Genomic DNA, 17,248 nt, shown 5'->3' on the forward strand with positions numbered 1-17,248 from the left:
ACCTGTCTCGACAGTCTCCGTCTCAATTTCCTGTTCTTCTGCCACGTCTTGCATCATGAACGTCTCATCATCGTAAACCAAGACTTGTGCAGCGTAGCCCTGTTCTAGCCTGGCACTGGGAACTGGCTCCACAATCACTGCTGGGAACTCGGCGACTTGCACTTCCTCCTACAAGAGCAGAATCAGATCAAGAACCTCCAAGATCAACCCCAATACATCCCCAGATCGTCAACTGCACGCCATGTGCCGTAGGGACTTGAGGAGAAAAATTACAAAATCTTTCAATTCGGAAATACCACCTGGCAATGAACCAGTCTAACTTTACAATCTCATCCAGCATTTCTCAAATGCAGCCCCACCAGTGATGAAGGAATCAGCTAAAGCTTAGTGTTTTAGGAAAAATTGTCAGTGCAGCCACCAAAAACTCATTGTGAGACTTCCTAATCTAGCCCCTGAAATACAATTTCTCCCTTATGAGCATAACACAGTGAAAAAAATGTTGGAAGGAGGACGTTTGACATCACCTTAGGCAGGAATTTAGGGTGGGTGTGAAGCACCACCTTGCTATGAGGAAATTTAGTGCAAGATGTATTAGTCACTAAGGCCTGCCGCTCACCGACTTGTGGGCCGACGTGATTGCCACCAAAAAAGATGAGCATCCACGTCAGGTACTCGCTTAATTTCTTGACATTTATTATCTGGTTAAACCCAAGATGAAGTATAGGAATAAGATACTTGATCTCAAAAAAGTTAAAAGGCTCAAAGAGGACTTTTGTCACTAGGGTTTAAACTTCGTTGATGTGCCATGACGCTGCAAGGTTCTTTTTATTTTTATGGGAGATGAAAAAAGCACCGCTCAAATCCAACAACTAAAGGTTGGCCATACATTGCGCTCCCTTCTACAAGATGCTGGTAAACGCCAACTGTGGCTAATAAAATTGATTTTTAAAGCAGACCGATGGGTGCAGAAGGTCATCGAGCAGTTTTTGTGTAGAACAAGAAAAATCTCTAGTGATCTGGCCTCATACAAGAAGGCGAACCTCCTCCATTTAAAACCGAAGGGCCACTTGGTTTACCCATTCCTAAAAGTCAGAACGATGCAACGCTTCCTCAGGATTATATATTAGGCAAAGGATTAGGATACTGGGATGGTACAGAGTACCTTTGTTCAGAGTGATCAGGTTGGAGAGGGATCTCTGCCCGATGGCTTCTACAATGTCTTAGCCAGCACATGAATACAGTGCTTTGAACATCGTGGACCCTCAATTTCTTCTGAATATTACTTAGGTCTTGGCTACCAGAGGCAGGAGAAGATTATGCATACAAGAGGCCTTTTCTTCCAATGAAGGGAAAAGGCATTTTTTTACTAAACAGCTTTCTTAACACTGTTTCTGTTACTTCCCGATGACAGCCATCACTAAAAGATCCATCTCAAATCGTCCTCTACTGAATACGATCTTATTTGCTACCTTCTGATCCAGAGGCCACCATGCATGTCTCTACTTTATCTGCTAGGGTGCTTTGTTTTCCCACTATGCATAAGACTATTAAGGTTATTCTGCAATAAATTGCCTAGCTACACCATCTGACAGCTTCCCAACACAAAAGGTTGGAGCTTATCCCTCCCTGCTTATTTAGGTAGTTCATGCTTAGCTGACTGTATTTCTACTAGAGTGAGGGCAATATTGAGAAAATTGGAAAATGGATAACGTATCCAGCTGAAAGTTAGCTGGATAAGTTATCAAGGATATTCAGTATCCTGCTGAATAACCTCAAACAGAGTTATTCAGTTATATGTAGCCGAATAACTTTGAAACCTACCTGGCTACATCTGAATATTGCTGGGTACGTGGCAACAACCTCCCCCCTCAAAAAAAAACTAGCGGGTCTACCAGCCTGATCCCCTACCCCCAAGGATACAAATGTCAAGCCGTGCGCCCGATGCCCCTGGTTTCCCAAGCCCTTCCAAAGACAGGCCCATAAACCTTTTAACTGTCAGGCCAATAGCTGGATCTCCCCCTAACCTTCCTTTGGGCCCCCGCCCACCCCCAAATTCTTCTGAGCCACCGAGATGGTGGTACGCTTGTACAGAAGTATGGGATACTCGCTCCTGGCAGCTGCCAATGTTCTGACAGCAATGCTGGAAGCTGCTGGGGACAAAACGTGGATACCCGATCCCCGTGGCCCAAAGGGTTAGAATGGTAGGGGAGGAGGGAGCCTGGAGGAGGGTTTGGTTTTTTTTGGAGAAGCTGAACAGAAGGGAGCAATTATCGGCCCGATAGCGCTTTAGTCTTTATGCCTCGAATTCTCAATATCGACCAGTGATATTCACTTCTAATCCTCAAGGGCCACAAACAGATCAGGTTTTCAGACTCTCTCTAATGAATATGCACGAGACAGATTTGAATATAACTGAGGCAAAGTGCATGGAAATCCAGCGCGTGCATATTCTCTAGTGATATCCTGAAAACCCAATATATTTGCAGCCCCGGAGGACTGGCAGTGAATGCCTCTGATATAAGACTATGCTCTCTGCTGACTGAGTTATCTCCCCTGCTGAGGCCATGTCATCCTCGCTCCCTGGTCAGACAGGCAAGGCTTTTGCCCACGCCATGTCTAGCAGAGCTACAATAAATTTCAAATGGATGATGAACGTAGATAAGAGGTCGATAAAACGATGCCATCCCCCTGCGCAGTGAAAGCAATTATCTTTTTGTCTCTGCCTGAAACCTGCCCTTGACCAAGAGATCATCCAGGTAGGGAAATGCATGTGCTGCCAGCCTCTGTCAATCCATCACAGCTCCTGCAAAGCACTCGGTGAACACTCGAGGTGCCAAGGCCACCCCAGAGTGAAAGCGTGGTAAGAAACAGCGTAACTACAACAAAGATGAGAGACAACATGTGAAGGGAATGTATTCCTATAAGGATACCATTAAGAGCCAGGGAATACAGCCAGCCTCACTGATTCTTGGTTGAGGATAAAAACGATGCCCAGGGAAACCAACTACATTTTTCTCATACTGATCTGTCCGATCTAAGGTGGGTGTGAATACCTCCTCCTCCCCCTCTGTTTCCAGTAAAATCTCTGCCCGCTTCAGTAGGCCTCACTAGGTTCTGCTGAGGTACAGGGATGAATGCCTTTTGAGGGCAAAATAGAGGGACTTTTCAAAGACTCAATCTACATCCTTCCCCGATAAGCCTTAAAAACCCAGTTTTCTAAAAGTTACAAGGGGCCATTATGTTAAAAAAAAAAAAGCCTTCTCCAAACAAGGAGGTTTCTTGATGCCTGGCTACCTCTGCTAGACCCAGCTGCATTAAAAAGAGAAATAATAATACCTAACTAGGAACCCTGAGGGAGATAAAACAAGTGGCACTCCATAGACGCAGGCAGTGCAGGTCACATGACCTGTGCGCCTTTCTATTCAGGCTGCTTGTCCAACAGCTGTAATTTACACGGCTCTAAAAAGATCTGACACCAACTTCTCCCAAGGGAAGTTGAGATAATTGCTGAAAAATCTGATAGAACTCATAGCAGTTTCCCAGGCGTCACAAGTATTCACTACATGCTATCATCTGTGCTTTTTTTTTTTTTTTTTAATGAACTTGTGCAGATATCCAGCTTAGTAAACAGAGCCCCTGAAGCTACAGGTACAGCACTTAACTCAGAAGACAACTAGTGTGCGACATTCAGGAAGAGCTGGCAAACGTCAGTGCTATTTGCATCATTATTTGGCAACTTGCCACACAATTTCTTAGAGCGGTTTTTTATTAGGAGCCTTGGACATCCAGCATATCGGCACAGCTCTGTACGCAGACCGTCACAGGTTCTCTCTGTGGGCTTCTCACCTGTTCTGCATTCTCTGCTCCGTTGCTGGCAAACTCCAACAGAGCTCCTCCGCTGTCAACCACTGCTGATGTCATGGTGCATTCCCTGAGGGCTCTGAGAGCTGGGACAGGCACAGACGATCCTTCCTCACAGATGCACAAAATCCTCGGCAGCACAGATCAAGGGGAGCAGTGTACACACGGTGCCTCTGAAAACTGGCAAACAGGGGTTTTCTAAAAGGAGGAAACAAGTTTCAGATAAAACAGCGTTAATCAATGTGTACACGGTGTTGCTTCATTGCTTCTCTGATGGCACAGCTGTACTGTTTGCACTGACACCCCTCCCCCCCCCCCCCCCCCGCTTTCAACCCCCGGGGCAGTTGGACTTTTGTCTTCAAATGCCCTGTGTGTCAAAAGAGGGGCAACACTGAGCTGATTAACCTGGCCTGCTGCTGTCAGGAATGAAACAGAAGAGGTGCGTCCATCTGGCTCGAGCGCAGCAAACTCGCCATCACCGCCCACTAGCTCAGCACCCAGGGATGATTTACTTCTGCCAGGCCCCAATATGTCTCTTCCTTATTTTGGCAGCTAACAAACTCTCAAGTCCGTGACCTGCCAACAGCGCGTGCATTGCTCCGCACTGCTGCGTCCCAGAAATCAAGAAGCGGACAAGAGGTTGCAGGGCAGGACAGAGGTTTAAAAAGGAAAGAAAAGAATAGCAAAAAAAAAAAAAAAAAATGCTTAATGCCAATCACTGTGCCCAAGAAAGATCAAGTACTTGCTCCCTTTCCTGGAAACCACCATTTTTTAGTGCTGTGGCTGTGAGACTGCGGCACCCTACGCACAAGTCTGGCTCGCCACAACGGTGATGTAACAGAGGAGTCCTACTAGTGAAACAATATTAGCACCAGTCTGGCCACTTATCACAAACTCACTCTGGATGGGCCCCGTCTTTCTTTACAAAAAAAGGGAACTGGGAGCCAAGAAGCATTTTTAAAAACAAATTTTCTCTGCTTCCTGAGCTCCAGATGAAAGAGTTGCCGGGCAGACTGGCTTGACCACCGGGGTCTTTTTTTTCTGTCCTCAATTGCTATATTACTGTATGCTCTGCCTCCGGAAGCGATGCCTCCGTAATTTTCCCCCCAGTGATGTCCCAAATGAAGGGAACACGGAAAAGGGAGCAAACAAATTGTTCAATTTATGCCAACACAGAAATATAGAACTCTAAATTTTAAAACAAGAACCACAGAAGATTTTAATTCGTATGATTTGCTGTAAAGATCTGTGGTGGCTGAGGGGGGAAAGACGAAAGATACATTTGAAAACATCAGTTACTTTAGATTAGGTTAAATCCCACGTGATATAACACCAGGCTTTCTGGCCAGAGCCCGTTTAGATACATGGTAAAAAAAAAAAGATCTAAACAATGTATTTTTGGTCTGGTAGTTTCCTCCTGCATGTTTCAGCTTCCGGTTCAAGTGGAACTGGCATCTACTGGGAAACAGCACCATGAGCCTTCCTTTGCCTTTATATTTTTTTTTTTATAACCTTCCCTAGCCCTGCCACTGCAGTGATGGTCCTGGAGCAAAAGCCACAGACCACGGTTCCCTCCAGAGCCAGATGTGCCATGCGCCCTAGCTCCAACCAGCCAGCAGGTGGCACCATTGAGCATTCCCAGCCTCGGCTGACCCAAGGAACGGAATCGGGGCCCAGGAATCAAAACCAGGTCCTTCTGCCTGGAAACGCACAGTGCCGCCACTGAGAAAACAGGCCGGCCCAAATCTATTTCTGCGTTCTGAACGTAGCTTCTGATGGTTCAAGAAATGGTTCTCTCCCACGCTGTTGTCCAGTGCCACAAAAACAACGACTTTTAACTCATATGAGCCTCTCTTTAAATCAAACACACACAAAGATTTTGCTAATTTGTAATAAATCAAACACTTGCCTTGAAATTGAATCCTTAAAGCCCAAATATACTATTGTAAATGAAGTAAGAGACCTATAAGTAATTTTAGATAGCGACGTAAATTGGAAGAATTTTATCAACACTAATAAAAGATGGTTTTTTCAAGCTGCATATTTTTAAAAAACTGAACGCTCTCCTTCATGCCAATGATTTTAGAATAGTTTTACAAGCACTTATCTTTTCTAAAATAGACTACTGCGATACCGTTACTGGGCCTCCCAGCATCTACCACCCGCCCGCTTCAACTACTCCAGAACGCCGCTGCACGACTTCTAACAAATACCAGAAAATATGATCATATAACGCCAATTCTAAAGGAAACACACTGGCTGCCAATTACTTTTAGAATAAAATTTAAGACGTTAGTTTTAATTCACAAAATGATATTTAAACGAAAAAATCGAATGGTTTAATGCTGCTTTACATTTTCATGCTCCACAGCGAAACTTGCGTTCCGCAGGCAAGGGACTTTTAACGATCCCGTCCCCCAAATTAGCACATTTAAATACAGTAAGAGAAAGAGCACTATCCCTTGTAGGTCCAGGGTTATGGATCGCACTACCACTAGAATTAAGGCTAGAAGTGAATTCGCAGACTTTCAAAAAGAAATTGAAAATGTGGCTATTCCTGCAAGCTTTTAAGTGACGAGTTCAGTATCGATGAAGGCATTATGTTTTTTTTATAGTTTTGTTTTTAACTTGTTTTAATTATATTTTATTATGTTTTTTACTATGTGTTTGGGGGGTTATGCCATTTTAGATTAGCTTTGATATTTCATTTAGTTTTATTTTATTATTTTATTTTATCAAAAAAACAATGTAAAACTTGCTAGTTTTTTTAGGTTACTTGTAAAATTCCTTCACAACAGCTCAAGACTGATTGCTCCCAGACACAAGTCAAACCTTTTAAATGTTTGCATGCAAATTAGACATTGAAACTTGCAATGTACGTCCAGAGGGACCCCCAAGATATCAAACATATGTTCAAAGCAACCAGTGAGGTGCCTAGCTGGAGTCTGGTAATTAAATACATTTCTCCAAAAAGTGGGTGATCCACTGGCACGCGGTCTTGTGATTAGATTCACTCGTCCACTTTGCGATGTGCAAATCACCCATGCATCTCTGCATCAGGTCCTCCCCTATCTGATTTTTAGCTTGAATTTTAGATACTATATACTGAAACGTCCATCAAGCACCATAGAACAAACTTCACCTAATGCAAAAAAAGTACCAGAAAGGAGTATATGCAGGGGAGGTCAAATGAACATCTTATACTAGGATGAATCCATATCAGACTCAGAAACCACGACACTTCTCCCAGCCACGTCTCGCCATATTTCACTTATCAATATTGGTTCTGAACTGAGACACAAATCTACTGAATTCAATCAATCAAATCACAAGATTTATGACACTGAGAACTTCTGAATTCTCTTCAAGAATGTTAGATTTAAAAAAAAAAAGGGCACCAAAGCTTAGAAAAAGGGCCCAACAACCTGATGCCCGCCAAACAGAATCCCTCTTCCCTCCCCCTACTCCCAATCACGAAAGTCAGGCCAGCAATGCAGAGCCCCGCGAGTATGTGCTCCCGCTCTCCTACAGGTGCCTCTTATTCAGAAAGGAAGCATTTGCCAGGAAGGGAAGAGCAGCAGCAGCAGCATGCTCTCATTTCTGTAGCTTAAAACCCAAAACTTTAAAAATCCGGCCTCGTTTCTTATCACTCCAAAATATTCTGACTCTGCAGCAGCACAGATTTGGTAAAACCAACACATTCTACTTACAGACTGCTGGGCAAGTCCGAATGGTGAGCTGCGTGGAACCCAGCCGCCGTGAAACGAGGGCCCAGCCCAGACCTCCACGTGCTCTCACGGTGTTACCTGGAAACAGTGGAGAGGCACTGGTAAGAAGACAGGGAGTCACAGCTCCTGCTTACGTAAAATTCTACTTAGGTATCAATTAGGAGGTCTATACTCAAAGGCATTTATCTGAATAGGTTTTGAATATTGCCGTCACTCACCCGGGACGTTCCAAGGCAAAGTTGCATTAGCCAAACAAGTTATTTGGCTAACTTTAAACGTGGCTGAGGGCATTGTTAAAAGGTATCTGGATAACGTTTGAGGATGAGATGCATAAATACCATCTTGGTAGCTCCCATCAGGCATTGCCTATATTGTAAGCCCTTCTAGATCTATTTTGCATCGCCTGCATAACATTTGTTTCCTGCCCCATCTATTTTATAGCTTTGAGTACCACGTCGTTTTCTCTTTGAAAATTAGCATCCAAAAAGCACGTGCACTAACCCCCTCCCCCCGTGGCCAAGCAGAAACAAATTATGAAGAATACACGTAAAAATCTAATGTATACGTGATTTTTACTCCCCTGACCTAAACATACCCGAGGGAATACTTTATTCCCCTGGTTATGGAAGCTGGTGGAAATTCATTTCATGTCACTGAGCTGAACTTTACTGAGTTAGCCAGTAGTGAACTGTTTTGAGCCACGAGGGCTTCCGTACTGTTCTCTCTCAGTCAATACAGTAAAGTGCGGCCGTGGTTACCCTGCTCCTAACCCGCTTTCTACTCACTTTTTGGCCGCGTTAGTCCAACCCGCGATACACTATCCCCTTTAACCCATTCTTACCGCCTCTTTAAATCCCCGGGTAACCCCTTCCGCACACGGCATGTATATTAGATGTAAACGATCGAATTAGCTATTCCCTACCATCCAGTAACGCGCGCCCCGACTATCGCTTTTTTTCCCTGCCGTTTTGCCGAGCGTTTAACCTGCTAACTTACCGCCTACCCTTACCCCTGCGTTAGAGGCAGGGGTAAGGGTAGGTGGCAAACTTTCCCCCAGCCCCCGCTCACCTGCCCTGGCCGCATCCATGGGTGCTGGTCTCCGGGGCAGCCCCAGTCCTCTCCCCTCCTCCCGAAGCAACGAAAGCGGGAAAAAGCGAAAAAATAAAGTAGCAACGAAGTGGACGGTTCTCCTACGCTCGGGATTGCCAGTCCTCTCTCCCCTCCTCCCGAAGCAAGGCGCGTAAAGCAGCCTTGCTTCGGGAGGAGGGGAGAGAGGACTGGCAGTGTAAAGCAACGAAGCGACTTACTCTTCTTGCAGCCCCCCCTCCGGAGACGGACATCGGCGGAGACGGACCGCGGCTCCCCTGCCTCCTGGAGGCAGCTGCCGGCGAAGACGGATGCCTGCACGGGCGAAAGCGGCCCCTGTGCGTGCAATTGGGCCGTTCAGTGAGCACGCACAGGGGCCGCTTTACTTCGGGAGGAGGGGAGAGAGGACTGGCAATCCCGAGCATAGGAGAACCGTCCACTTCGTTGCTACTTTATTTTTTCGCTTTTTTTTTTTCTTCGCGTTTTCACTTTTTTCCGCTTTCGTTGCTTCGGGAGGAGGGGAGAGAGGACTGGCAATCCCGAGTGTAGGAGAACCGTCCACTTCCTGGTACCTGTCATTTCAAATGTCATCTGTCATTTGAAATGACAGATACCAGCGTGTCCGTGAAACGTTAGGCCAGCGCACCCAGGATACTGTATAGCGCTCTATACAGTAAAATGGGTTGCGCGGGCCTAACACTTCACGGACGCTTCTTGGACGCAGCTTGCATTTGCAAGCTATTTAAATACAGTATCGAGCGGTAGGTGAGCCGGACTGTGCGTGCGGCAACCGCAGGTGCGCCTGGCACTAACGCAGCTCTTCCTACCGCTCCTTACTGTATCGGCCTGTCTGCTTGCTTACTTGATTCCTGTTTCTGTGCAATTTCAGTTGCTGGCAGCTCCATTTTACTTTGTTAATAAAAGCAGCGCTGCGTTATTGCTCTTACAAAGAAGAAAAACTCTTGAGGTCCATTTTCGGCCACTGTGCAGCTTGGCTAGTTATCCAAATAAGTTTATCTGGCTAACTTTAGGACAAGCCAGCAGCATGACCAGAGTCAGCCAGATATATTATCCAGCTTAATATCGGAGTTAGCAGCTAATTTATCAGGTAAACTCCGTTCCTCCCCATAACACCTCCTACCCACCTGAATATACTGTTTTTGCCATTTAGACGGATAACTTTAAAGTTATCCAGCTAAATGGTTTCTGAATATGGACCTCTCCAGTTCTCTTTTTAAGAAGACATTCTCTCCTCTAAACAAATTCGGTTGTGCCGCAAATCTCTAACAGAAGCCCATGTGCATTTTTAGCTAGTCAGGGGAGGACGATGTTCAGACAGGCTGATTTACCCATGCAAAGCTGCTTTGGAAGTCACTCTCTTACTGCGTCTTGGATTACACACACACACACCATAAACACTGAGCATTTCAGTTCAGGACATGCAGGTGACTGGGTACGCTGCCCTTTTCACAATATACGCACAAAACAGGCCGATGCAGTATCATCGCGTAAAAAACCGGGCGTCCAAACTGGCCACATACATCCAACCTCTCCTGGGCGCTCGATGCAATAGGAGAATGAGCTGCTGTGCTAAAAGGGACACGAAATGGGTAATTTGTGCATCCCTAGTGCTCTGCATTGGGCGCTCAGGGAGAGCGGCTGTGCGTCCTCACCACAACCCACCCCCGGCAGGGCTGTTCCCGATTGGTCCTTTTCACTGACATGTAACAGTGAATGGACCAATCGGGCCAGAACTTGGGATGCTGCTTTCGTGGTTCCTCCAATTGTATCACAAGGATACTAACAGAAGGAACCAGAAGAAAACAGGATTTTTTTTTTTGGGGGGGGGGGGGGTGAGCCCTTGAGCAGGGCATTCTTTGACGCCTGCTCCCGGGCAGGCGTTAAATTTGCCACATTAAAATGGGCGCCTTGGCCACGCAGCAATTTTTGGCATTGCAGGATACTAGCTAATAGCCTCATCTATATGGAATTTGCATGTGATGAGCGCACTCGACTGGATGCACATTTTGGACGCGCTAATCCCCGTATCGCATCAGGTGTAAGTCTAGTGCGTCCAAAACGCACATCCAACCGCAAATTAAGCAGTGCACTGACCTGGGCACCTGATATTAACATCGGCCTGAAAATAGGTAATGTAATCATAAAGCTTCACCTCAAAGGGCAGAGGCTGAGCCCCTCTCCATACAGACGTAGTTCTGAATTTCCAATTTATTTCTCGAAGGAAAAATCGGAGATGCTTACCTGTAACAGGTGTTCTCCTAGGACAGCAGGATGTAGTCCTCACACATGGGTGACATCATCAGATGGAGTCCTGCACGGAAAACTTATGTAAAAGTTTCTAGAACTTTGACTGGGTACACTAAGCATGCCCAGCCCAGATCTTCCTCGGATCCCCGAGGTGGATCAGCAACTGACACCAGGACCGGTGGAGACTGTCGTGGATCCCTGGCATCAATGGAGGATCATCCTCGCCGCGGGGTTGCTTCGGTTGCATCACAGCAAGCACTGGCAGCATCCCGAGCCCAGCACCATACATTGATGGTAACGGGTGCCAATGCTTCCTTGGCTTCCCTCGGTGCTCAGCCTGGTCTTTCCCCGGTGCTGAGGTCGAAGACAACGAACCTGATGTCCTCAACCTGGAGAAGACAGACCGTGGCCAGTCCCCGGTTCCCCTGTCCACTGACGGCCCTGTATGCATCAGTGTGGTTCCATAGTCCTTTGGCGTCGATGGTTCGGATTTTCTCACCCCAAAGAGCTTCTCCAACTTCTCAAGGCAAGCGAGACATCCCTTCGGGGTCATCTGGTCGCAGAGACAACACCCCCAAACATTGTGCGATGCCCCCAGGCAGAGGATGCACACATTGTGTAGGTCTGTGACAGACATGGTCCTCGGGCACTGAGAGCATCGACGAAAACCCAACAAGGCAATAGCTTTGAACAAACTGAGGGGCAAAAAACAGCAACGGCAGCATTGATATCAGTGGGCACCAAGACACCAATGCCACATGGAACGGAATGAAAGAAACTTACCGAACCAACAAAAAACTGACTAAGAGGCCAGAGGGAATCAGAGAGGGACCCGAATGCGAAAAAACCCAGAAAAAAAAAAAATGGTGTAAACGTTTTCCTTCAATTTCTTAAAGACAGGAGCACAAGCTCAGAGAACCGCGAGATGACAGCTCCGCGGAAAAGAGACACTGAAGAGGGACCCCGCACGGAAGCCTGGTATAGGGCATGCTGGGCACGCTCAGGGTACCCAGTCAAAGTTCTAGAAACTCTGACATAACTTTTCCATGCCGGGCTCTATCCAATGATGACGACACCCATGTGTGAGGACTACCATCCTGCTTGTCCTAGGAGATCAGGATCAGGATGCATCTCCATGAATGCATAAGAAAAAAAGAGGGCTGCATCTTCATGCAGGCAGTAAGGACTGGCTCAGCTTGCCTAGACATGAACCTTACATGATCACCCTAAGTTTAAAAAAAAAAAAACTTTTCAATGCAGACAAAATGTAATAAATGCTGCAGGCGGCCGGCCTCAACAGGTCCTGTGCCCTCTGGGTGGCTTAGGATCTCGGCAGAGAAGAGCGCGTGGAAGCTGCCTGCCATTCTCAAGGCTGCTTGGCTCTGTAGCTGCAGCTTCAGTGGGGAGGGAGCAGCCCTCTGCCTATCTGCAGCTCCCTAACAGACTCCACAGGGGGCTTGAGGGCAGCTGGGTGCAGTTACTCTCCTCCTCCCCATCCCCCCAGAAACAGGCTCTATAATGTGTGTTTACTCCACTGATGGAAGCCACAGAATTTCTCCTGGGTCCGAGTCCCTAGAGAGCATTCAACAGTAGGAAAGGAGCTTATACCTCTCTGCAATTTTTGAGGCTTCCCTCATTGTTTTAATCACTGCAGTACTGCATTGATATGGAGCCGAGGCATTGGTTAAAAATAGAATTAGTTAATTCATTTATCAGATGACCAGGAAGAATGGTTATCTAAGCATTAAGCTGTTTTAAGATTCAAACAGAAAAGAGCATGGGCACTTTAAATGGTGAGCAGTAATGTAGGCATTGCTTAGCTTACAGTTGGGATGTATCCAAGCTACTGATTCAATTGTAAGGCCACCTACTCTTCTAAAATCTTTGCAATAGTGGAAAGGCTCGAAACTGGTTGAAAATTAGTGAAGGGTCCTTTAATATTGGATGACCAGTGCACGTTTCAAAACATTAGGTATAATACCTTCCACCAAAGATTTATTTTCAATCTGACATATTATGAAAGTCACTTCATCAGCCAAACCACTAATAATCCAAAAAGAAACAGGATCTGTAGGGGAACCCACTGTTTTCGGTTACTTTCAACACATCCCCTTCATCAGTTTAAATTCAACCAATGGTAGGGTCCTCTGAATCATTAAAATCTGCTGTTCAAAATAATCTACCAAAGCTTCAGAAACCATCTCCTCTATTTGCCTTACCTTTGGTTTCCTAAGCGAGAATTTAACAAATGCAAATGAAACTGATTTACTAACCTGTTCAGAATAAAGATTTCCCCTCACCTTAGTTAACTTTCTTCTTATAGGCATATAACCCCTTTTATCAACTTCAAGCTTACTCTTCCCTCCACTTCCTCTCAAGCTTACGTACAGCTTTCCTTAAAATACGTAACTCAGGAGAGTATCATGGGAATTTCCGCTTTCCCTCGCTCATCACCACTCTATGTTCGGGACAATCTTAGCACAGAATGTCTGTAGCTGTTTAAACCAAACAGATGTTAGCTTCTCTACACTAAGAGAACCTATCTTAAACCCTACTTGCTCCTATTCCGGTTTAAAGTGGGAAATTTCTACCCTTGAGCAGGCCTTTATCCACTGTTAAACCCGCATCAACCTCTCGGATCTTCCCTGTAACTGCACAGTGATCTGATCTGTTGCCTATAAAATTCCTCTGAACACTAAATCAATGATGTGTCCTAATCGATGCACTGGACCACTTAACTAACTCTGCATGCCTAACATCACCATTAAATCTAAAAACTGCACCACTGCTGAGGAGGATCCCCCATTATCCTATCTGCCTGCATATTAAAATCCCCCACCAAAACAATATTCTTTTTATTCAAAATACCAAACTTATCAATCCATCAAAAACCTGCATCCTACGATCTGCTGAAAGCACAGACGGAGCATATAAATGGCCACTGTTTGAACATTTAAAACCTTAATAAGCAAAGCCACCACCCCTCAAATAAATCAAATCAGAACTACATGAACCCCCAAAGAAACTAACACAACCCCAACCTCTCCGACCTTATTCTAATCTGACTCTGCATTTTGAATGTATTAAAATGTATATTCTGCATGTGTCACAAATAGTTCAAAGGAATAATAATTGAAAACCTCTATCATAAGAACCTGCCATACTGGGTCAGAGCAAGGGTCCATCGAGCCCAGCATCCTGTTTCCAACAGTGGCCAATCCAGGCCATAAGAACCTGGCAAGTACCCAAACACCAAGAATATCCCATGTAACCATTGCTAATGGCAGTGGCTATTCTCTAAGTGAACTTAATAGCAGGTAATGGACTTCTCCTCCAAGAACTTATCCAATCCTTTTTTAAACACAGCTATACTAACTGCACTAACCACATCCTCTGGCAACAAATTCCAGAGTTTAATTGTGCGCTGAGTGAAAAAGAACTTTCTCCGATTAGTTTTAAATGTGCCCCATGCTAACTTCATGGAGTGCCCCCTAGTCTTTCTATTATCCGAAAGAGTAAATAACCGATTCACATCTACCCGTTCTAAACCTCTCATGATTTTAAACACCTCTATCATATCCCCCCTCAGCCGTCTCTTCTCCAAGCTGAAAAGTCCTAACCTCTTTAGTCTTTCCTCATAGGGGAGCTGTTCCATTCCCCTTATCATTTTGGTAGCCCTTCTCTGTACCTTCTCCATCGCAATTATATCTTTTTTGAGATGCGGTGACCAGAATTGTACACAATATTCAAGGTGCGGTCTCACCATGGAGCGATATAGAGGCATTATGACATTTTCCGTTTTATTCACCATTCCCTTTCTAATAATTCCCAACATTCTGTTTGCTTTTTTGACTGCCGCAGCACACTGAACCGACAATTTCAATGTGTTATCCACTATGACGCCTAGATCTCTTTCTTGGGTAGTAGCACCTAATATGGAACCTAACATTGTATAGCATGGGTTATTTTTCCCTATATGCATCACCTTGCACTTGTCCACCTTAAATTTCATCTGCCATTTAGATGCCCAATTTTCCAGCCTCACAAGGTCTTCCTGCAATTTATCACAATCTGCTTGTGATTTAATTACTCTGAACAATTTTGTATCATCTGCAAATTTGATTACCTCACTCGTCATATTTCTTTCCAGATCATTTATAAATATATTGAAAAGTAAGGGTCCCAGTACAGATCCCTGAGGCACTCCACTGCCCACTCCCTTCCACTGACAAAATTGTCCATTTAATCCTACTCTCTGTTTCCTGTCTTTTAGCCAGTCTGTAATCCACGAAGGGACATTGCCACCTATCCCATTACTTTTTACTTTTCCTAGAAGCCTCTCATGAGGAACTTTGTCAAATGCCTTCTGAAAATCCAAGTACACTACATCTACCGGTTCACCTTTATCCACATCTTTATTAACTCCTTCAAAAAAGTGAAGCAGATTTGTGAGGCAAGACTTGCCTTGGGTAAAGCCATGCTGACTTTGTTCCATTAAACCATGTCTTTCTATATGTTCTGTGATTTTGATGTTTAGAACACTTTCCACTATTTTTCCTGGCACTGAAGTCAGGCTAACCAGTCTGTAGTTTCCCGGATCGTCCCTGGAGCCCTTTTTAAATATTGGGGTTACATTTGCTATCCTCCAGTCTTCAGGTACAATGGATGATTATAATGATAGGTTACAAATTTTTACTAATAGGTCTGAAATTTCATTTTTTAGTTCCTTCAGTACTCTGGGGTGTATACCATCCGGTCCAGCTGATTTACTACTCTTCAGTTTGTCAATCAGGCCTACCACATCTTCTAGGTTCACCGTGATTTGGTTCAGTCCATCTGAACCATTACGCATGAAAACCTTCTCCATTACGGGTACCTCCCCAACATCCTCCTTAGTAAACACCGAAGCAAAGAAATCATTTAATCTTTCTGCGATGGCCTTATCTTCTCTAAGTGCCCCTTTAACCCCTCGATCATCTAACGGTCCAACTGACTCCCTCACAGGCTTTCTGCTTCGGATATATTTTAAAAAGGTTTTACTGTGAGGTTTTGCCTCTACGGCCAACTTCTTTTCAAATTCTCTCTTAGCCTGTCTTATCAATGTCTTACATTTAACTTGCCAACGTTTATGCATTATCCTATTTTCTTCTGTTGGATCCTTCTTCCAATTTTTGAATGAAGATCTTTTGTCTAAAATAGCTTCTTTCACCTCCCCTTTTAACCATGCCGGTAATCGTTTTGCCTGCTTTCCACCTTTCTTAATGTGTGGAATACATCTGGATTGTGCTTCTAGGATGGTATTTTTTAACAATGACCACGCCTCTTGCACACTTTTTACTTTTGTAGCTGCTCCTTTCAGTTTTTTTCTAACTATTTTTCTCATTTTATCAAAGTTTCCCTTTTGAAAGTTTAGCACGGTAAACTATCCGGTAAAGCAAATCATTACAACCTACATTTCCCAATTCAATATCAGTTTTAGGTATCACCAACATCATATATATTTCCTATTCCAATAATGCTTTTGCAACCCTCCATAAACACCCTGCCCACTCACTACTGAAATACCACAACCCCATTCCATTAATCCACCAGAAACCCCCAATAATAAGCAAATAACCTCAACCGTTCTACATCTCAAGCATAAAATAATCATTAAACCAATCAAAATTACATAATCTGTCAACATCAAATCACAGTAGCAACTGATATACTACTGTGTCTATGAAGGGGCCCACAAAGGGACAGGCCCTTTGACGATGGCTCACCTCTAAAATGGTGGACGCCAGTAACATTAGATGACGTCACCGTGATAAGGCAGTTCCGGTAGTCTCCACAGAACAGCAGCCTCTTCAAAATCACTGGATGGTAAGTAGAAGATTGAGGGACAAGGGAGAAAGCATGAGAACGTATTATAAAATCAGATCCAGAATTCTATGCAGAGATCCAAGTGTGTAATTTTTGTAGGGAGCACAAAATTAGTCACGAGTTTCCCTTGTTGCTAGAGCTTTCTTTTATTAATCATTAAGGGAGCAATTTTGAAACAGCCTGCCGAGATGCAAATAATTTCTCCTTGAAAACTGGATAGAAAGGACCCACAGTCCTTGCACCTGCTTTTCCTGAACTCAGCGTTTGGAGAACACCATGCAAAGATTTGAAAATCACATCTACAGGTTTCCCAACCCCACCCTAAACACAGCCCCTGGGAACGCCTTCCCATCAATCCAACCGGACGTACGCACGGCGCAGAACCCCATACAGACTTTTAGCTGCATCGAGCAAGCAGTTTTCAGAGGGCCGATTTACAA

At 44.8% G+C, this 17,248-nt stretch overlaps 1 protein-coding gene across 7 annotated transcripts in view; it reads right to left on the reverse strand.

Annotated features, from left to right (window-relative positions):
* ELF2 (E74 like ETS transcription factor 2) overlaps positions 1 to 17,248 on the reverse strand; it is a 169,879-nt gene that overhangs the window by 102,523 nt on the left and 50,108 nt on the right. For 3 of the 7 annotated variants that reach the window (XM_029594181.1, XM_029594351.1, XM_029594261.1), the window contains exons 2-4: positions 7,572 to 7,667; positions 3,847 to 4,059; positions 3 to 168 (exon numbers count right to left, since the gene is read on the reverse strand). In XM_029594181.1, the coding sequence (XP_029450041.1) occupies positions 3 to 168; positions 3,847 to 3,921 (241 nt within the window). In that variant the 5' untranslated portion in view covers positions 3,922 to 4,059; positions 7,572 to 7,667. Of the gene's footprint in view, positions 1 to 2; positions 169 to 3,846; positions 4,060 to 7,571; positions 7,668 to 17,248 lie in introns of those variants that run through there. The other 4 variants (XM_029594444.1, XM_029594612.1, XM_029594520.1 and 1 more) reach the window with 2 other exon arrangements.

This window comes from Rhinatrema bivittatum, chromosome 1 (genome assembly GCF_901001135.1).
Source record: "Rhinatrema bivittatum chromosome 1, aRhiBiv1.1, whole genome shotgun sequence".
NCBI lineage: Eukaryota > Metazoa > Chordata > Amphibia > Gymnophiona > Rhinatrematidae > Rhinatrema > Rhinatrema bivittatum.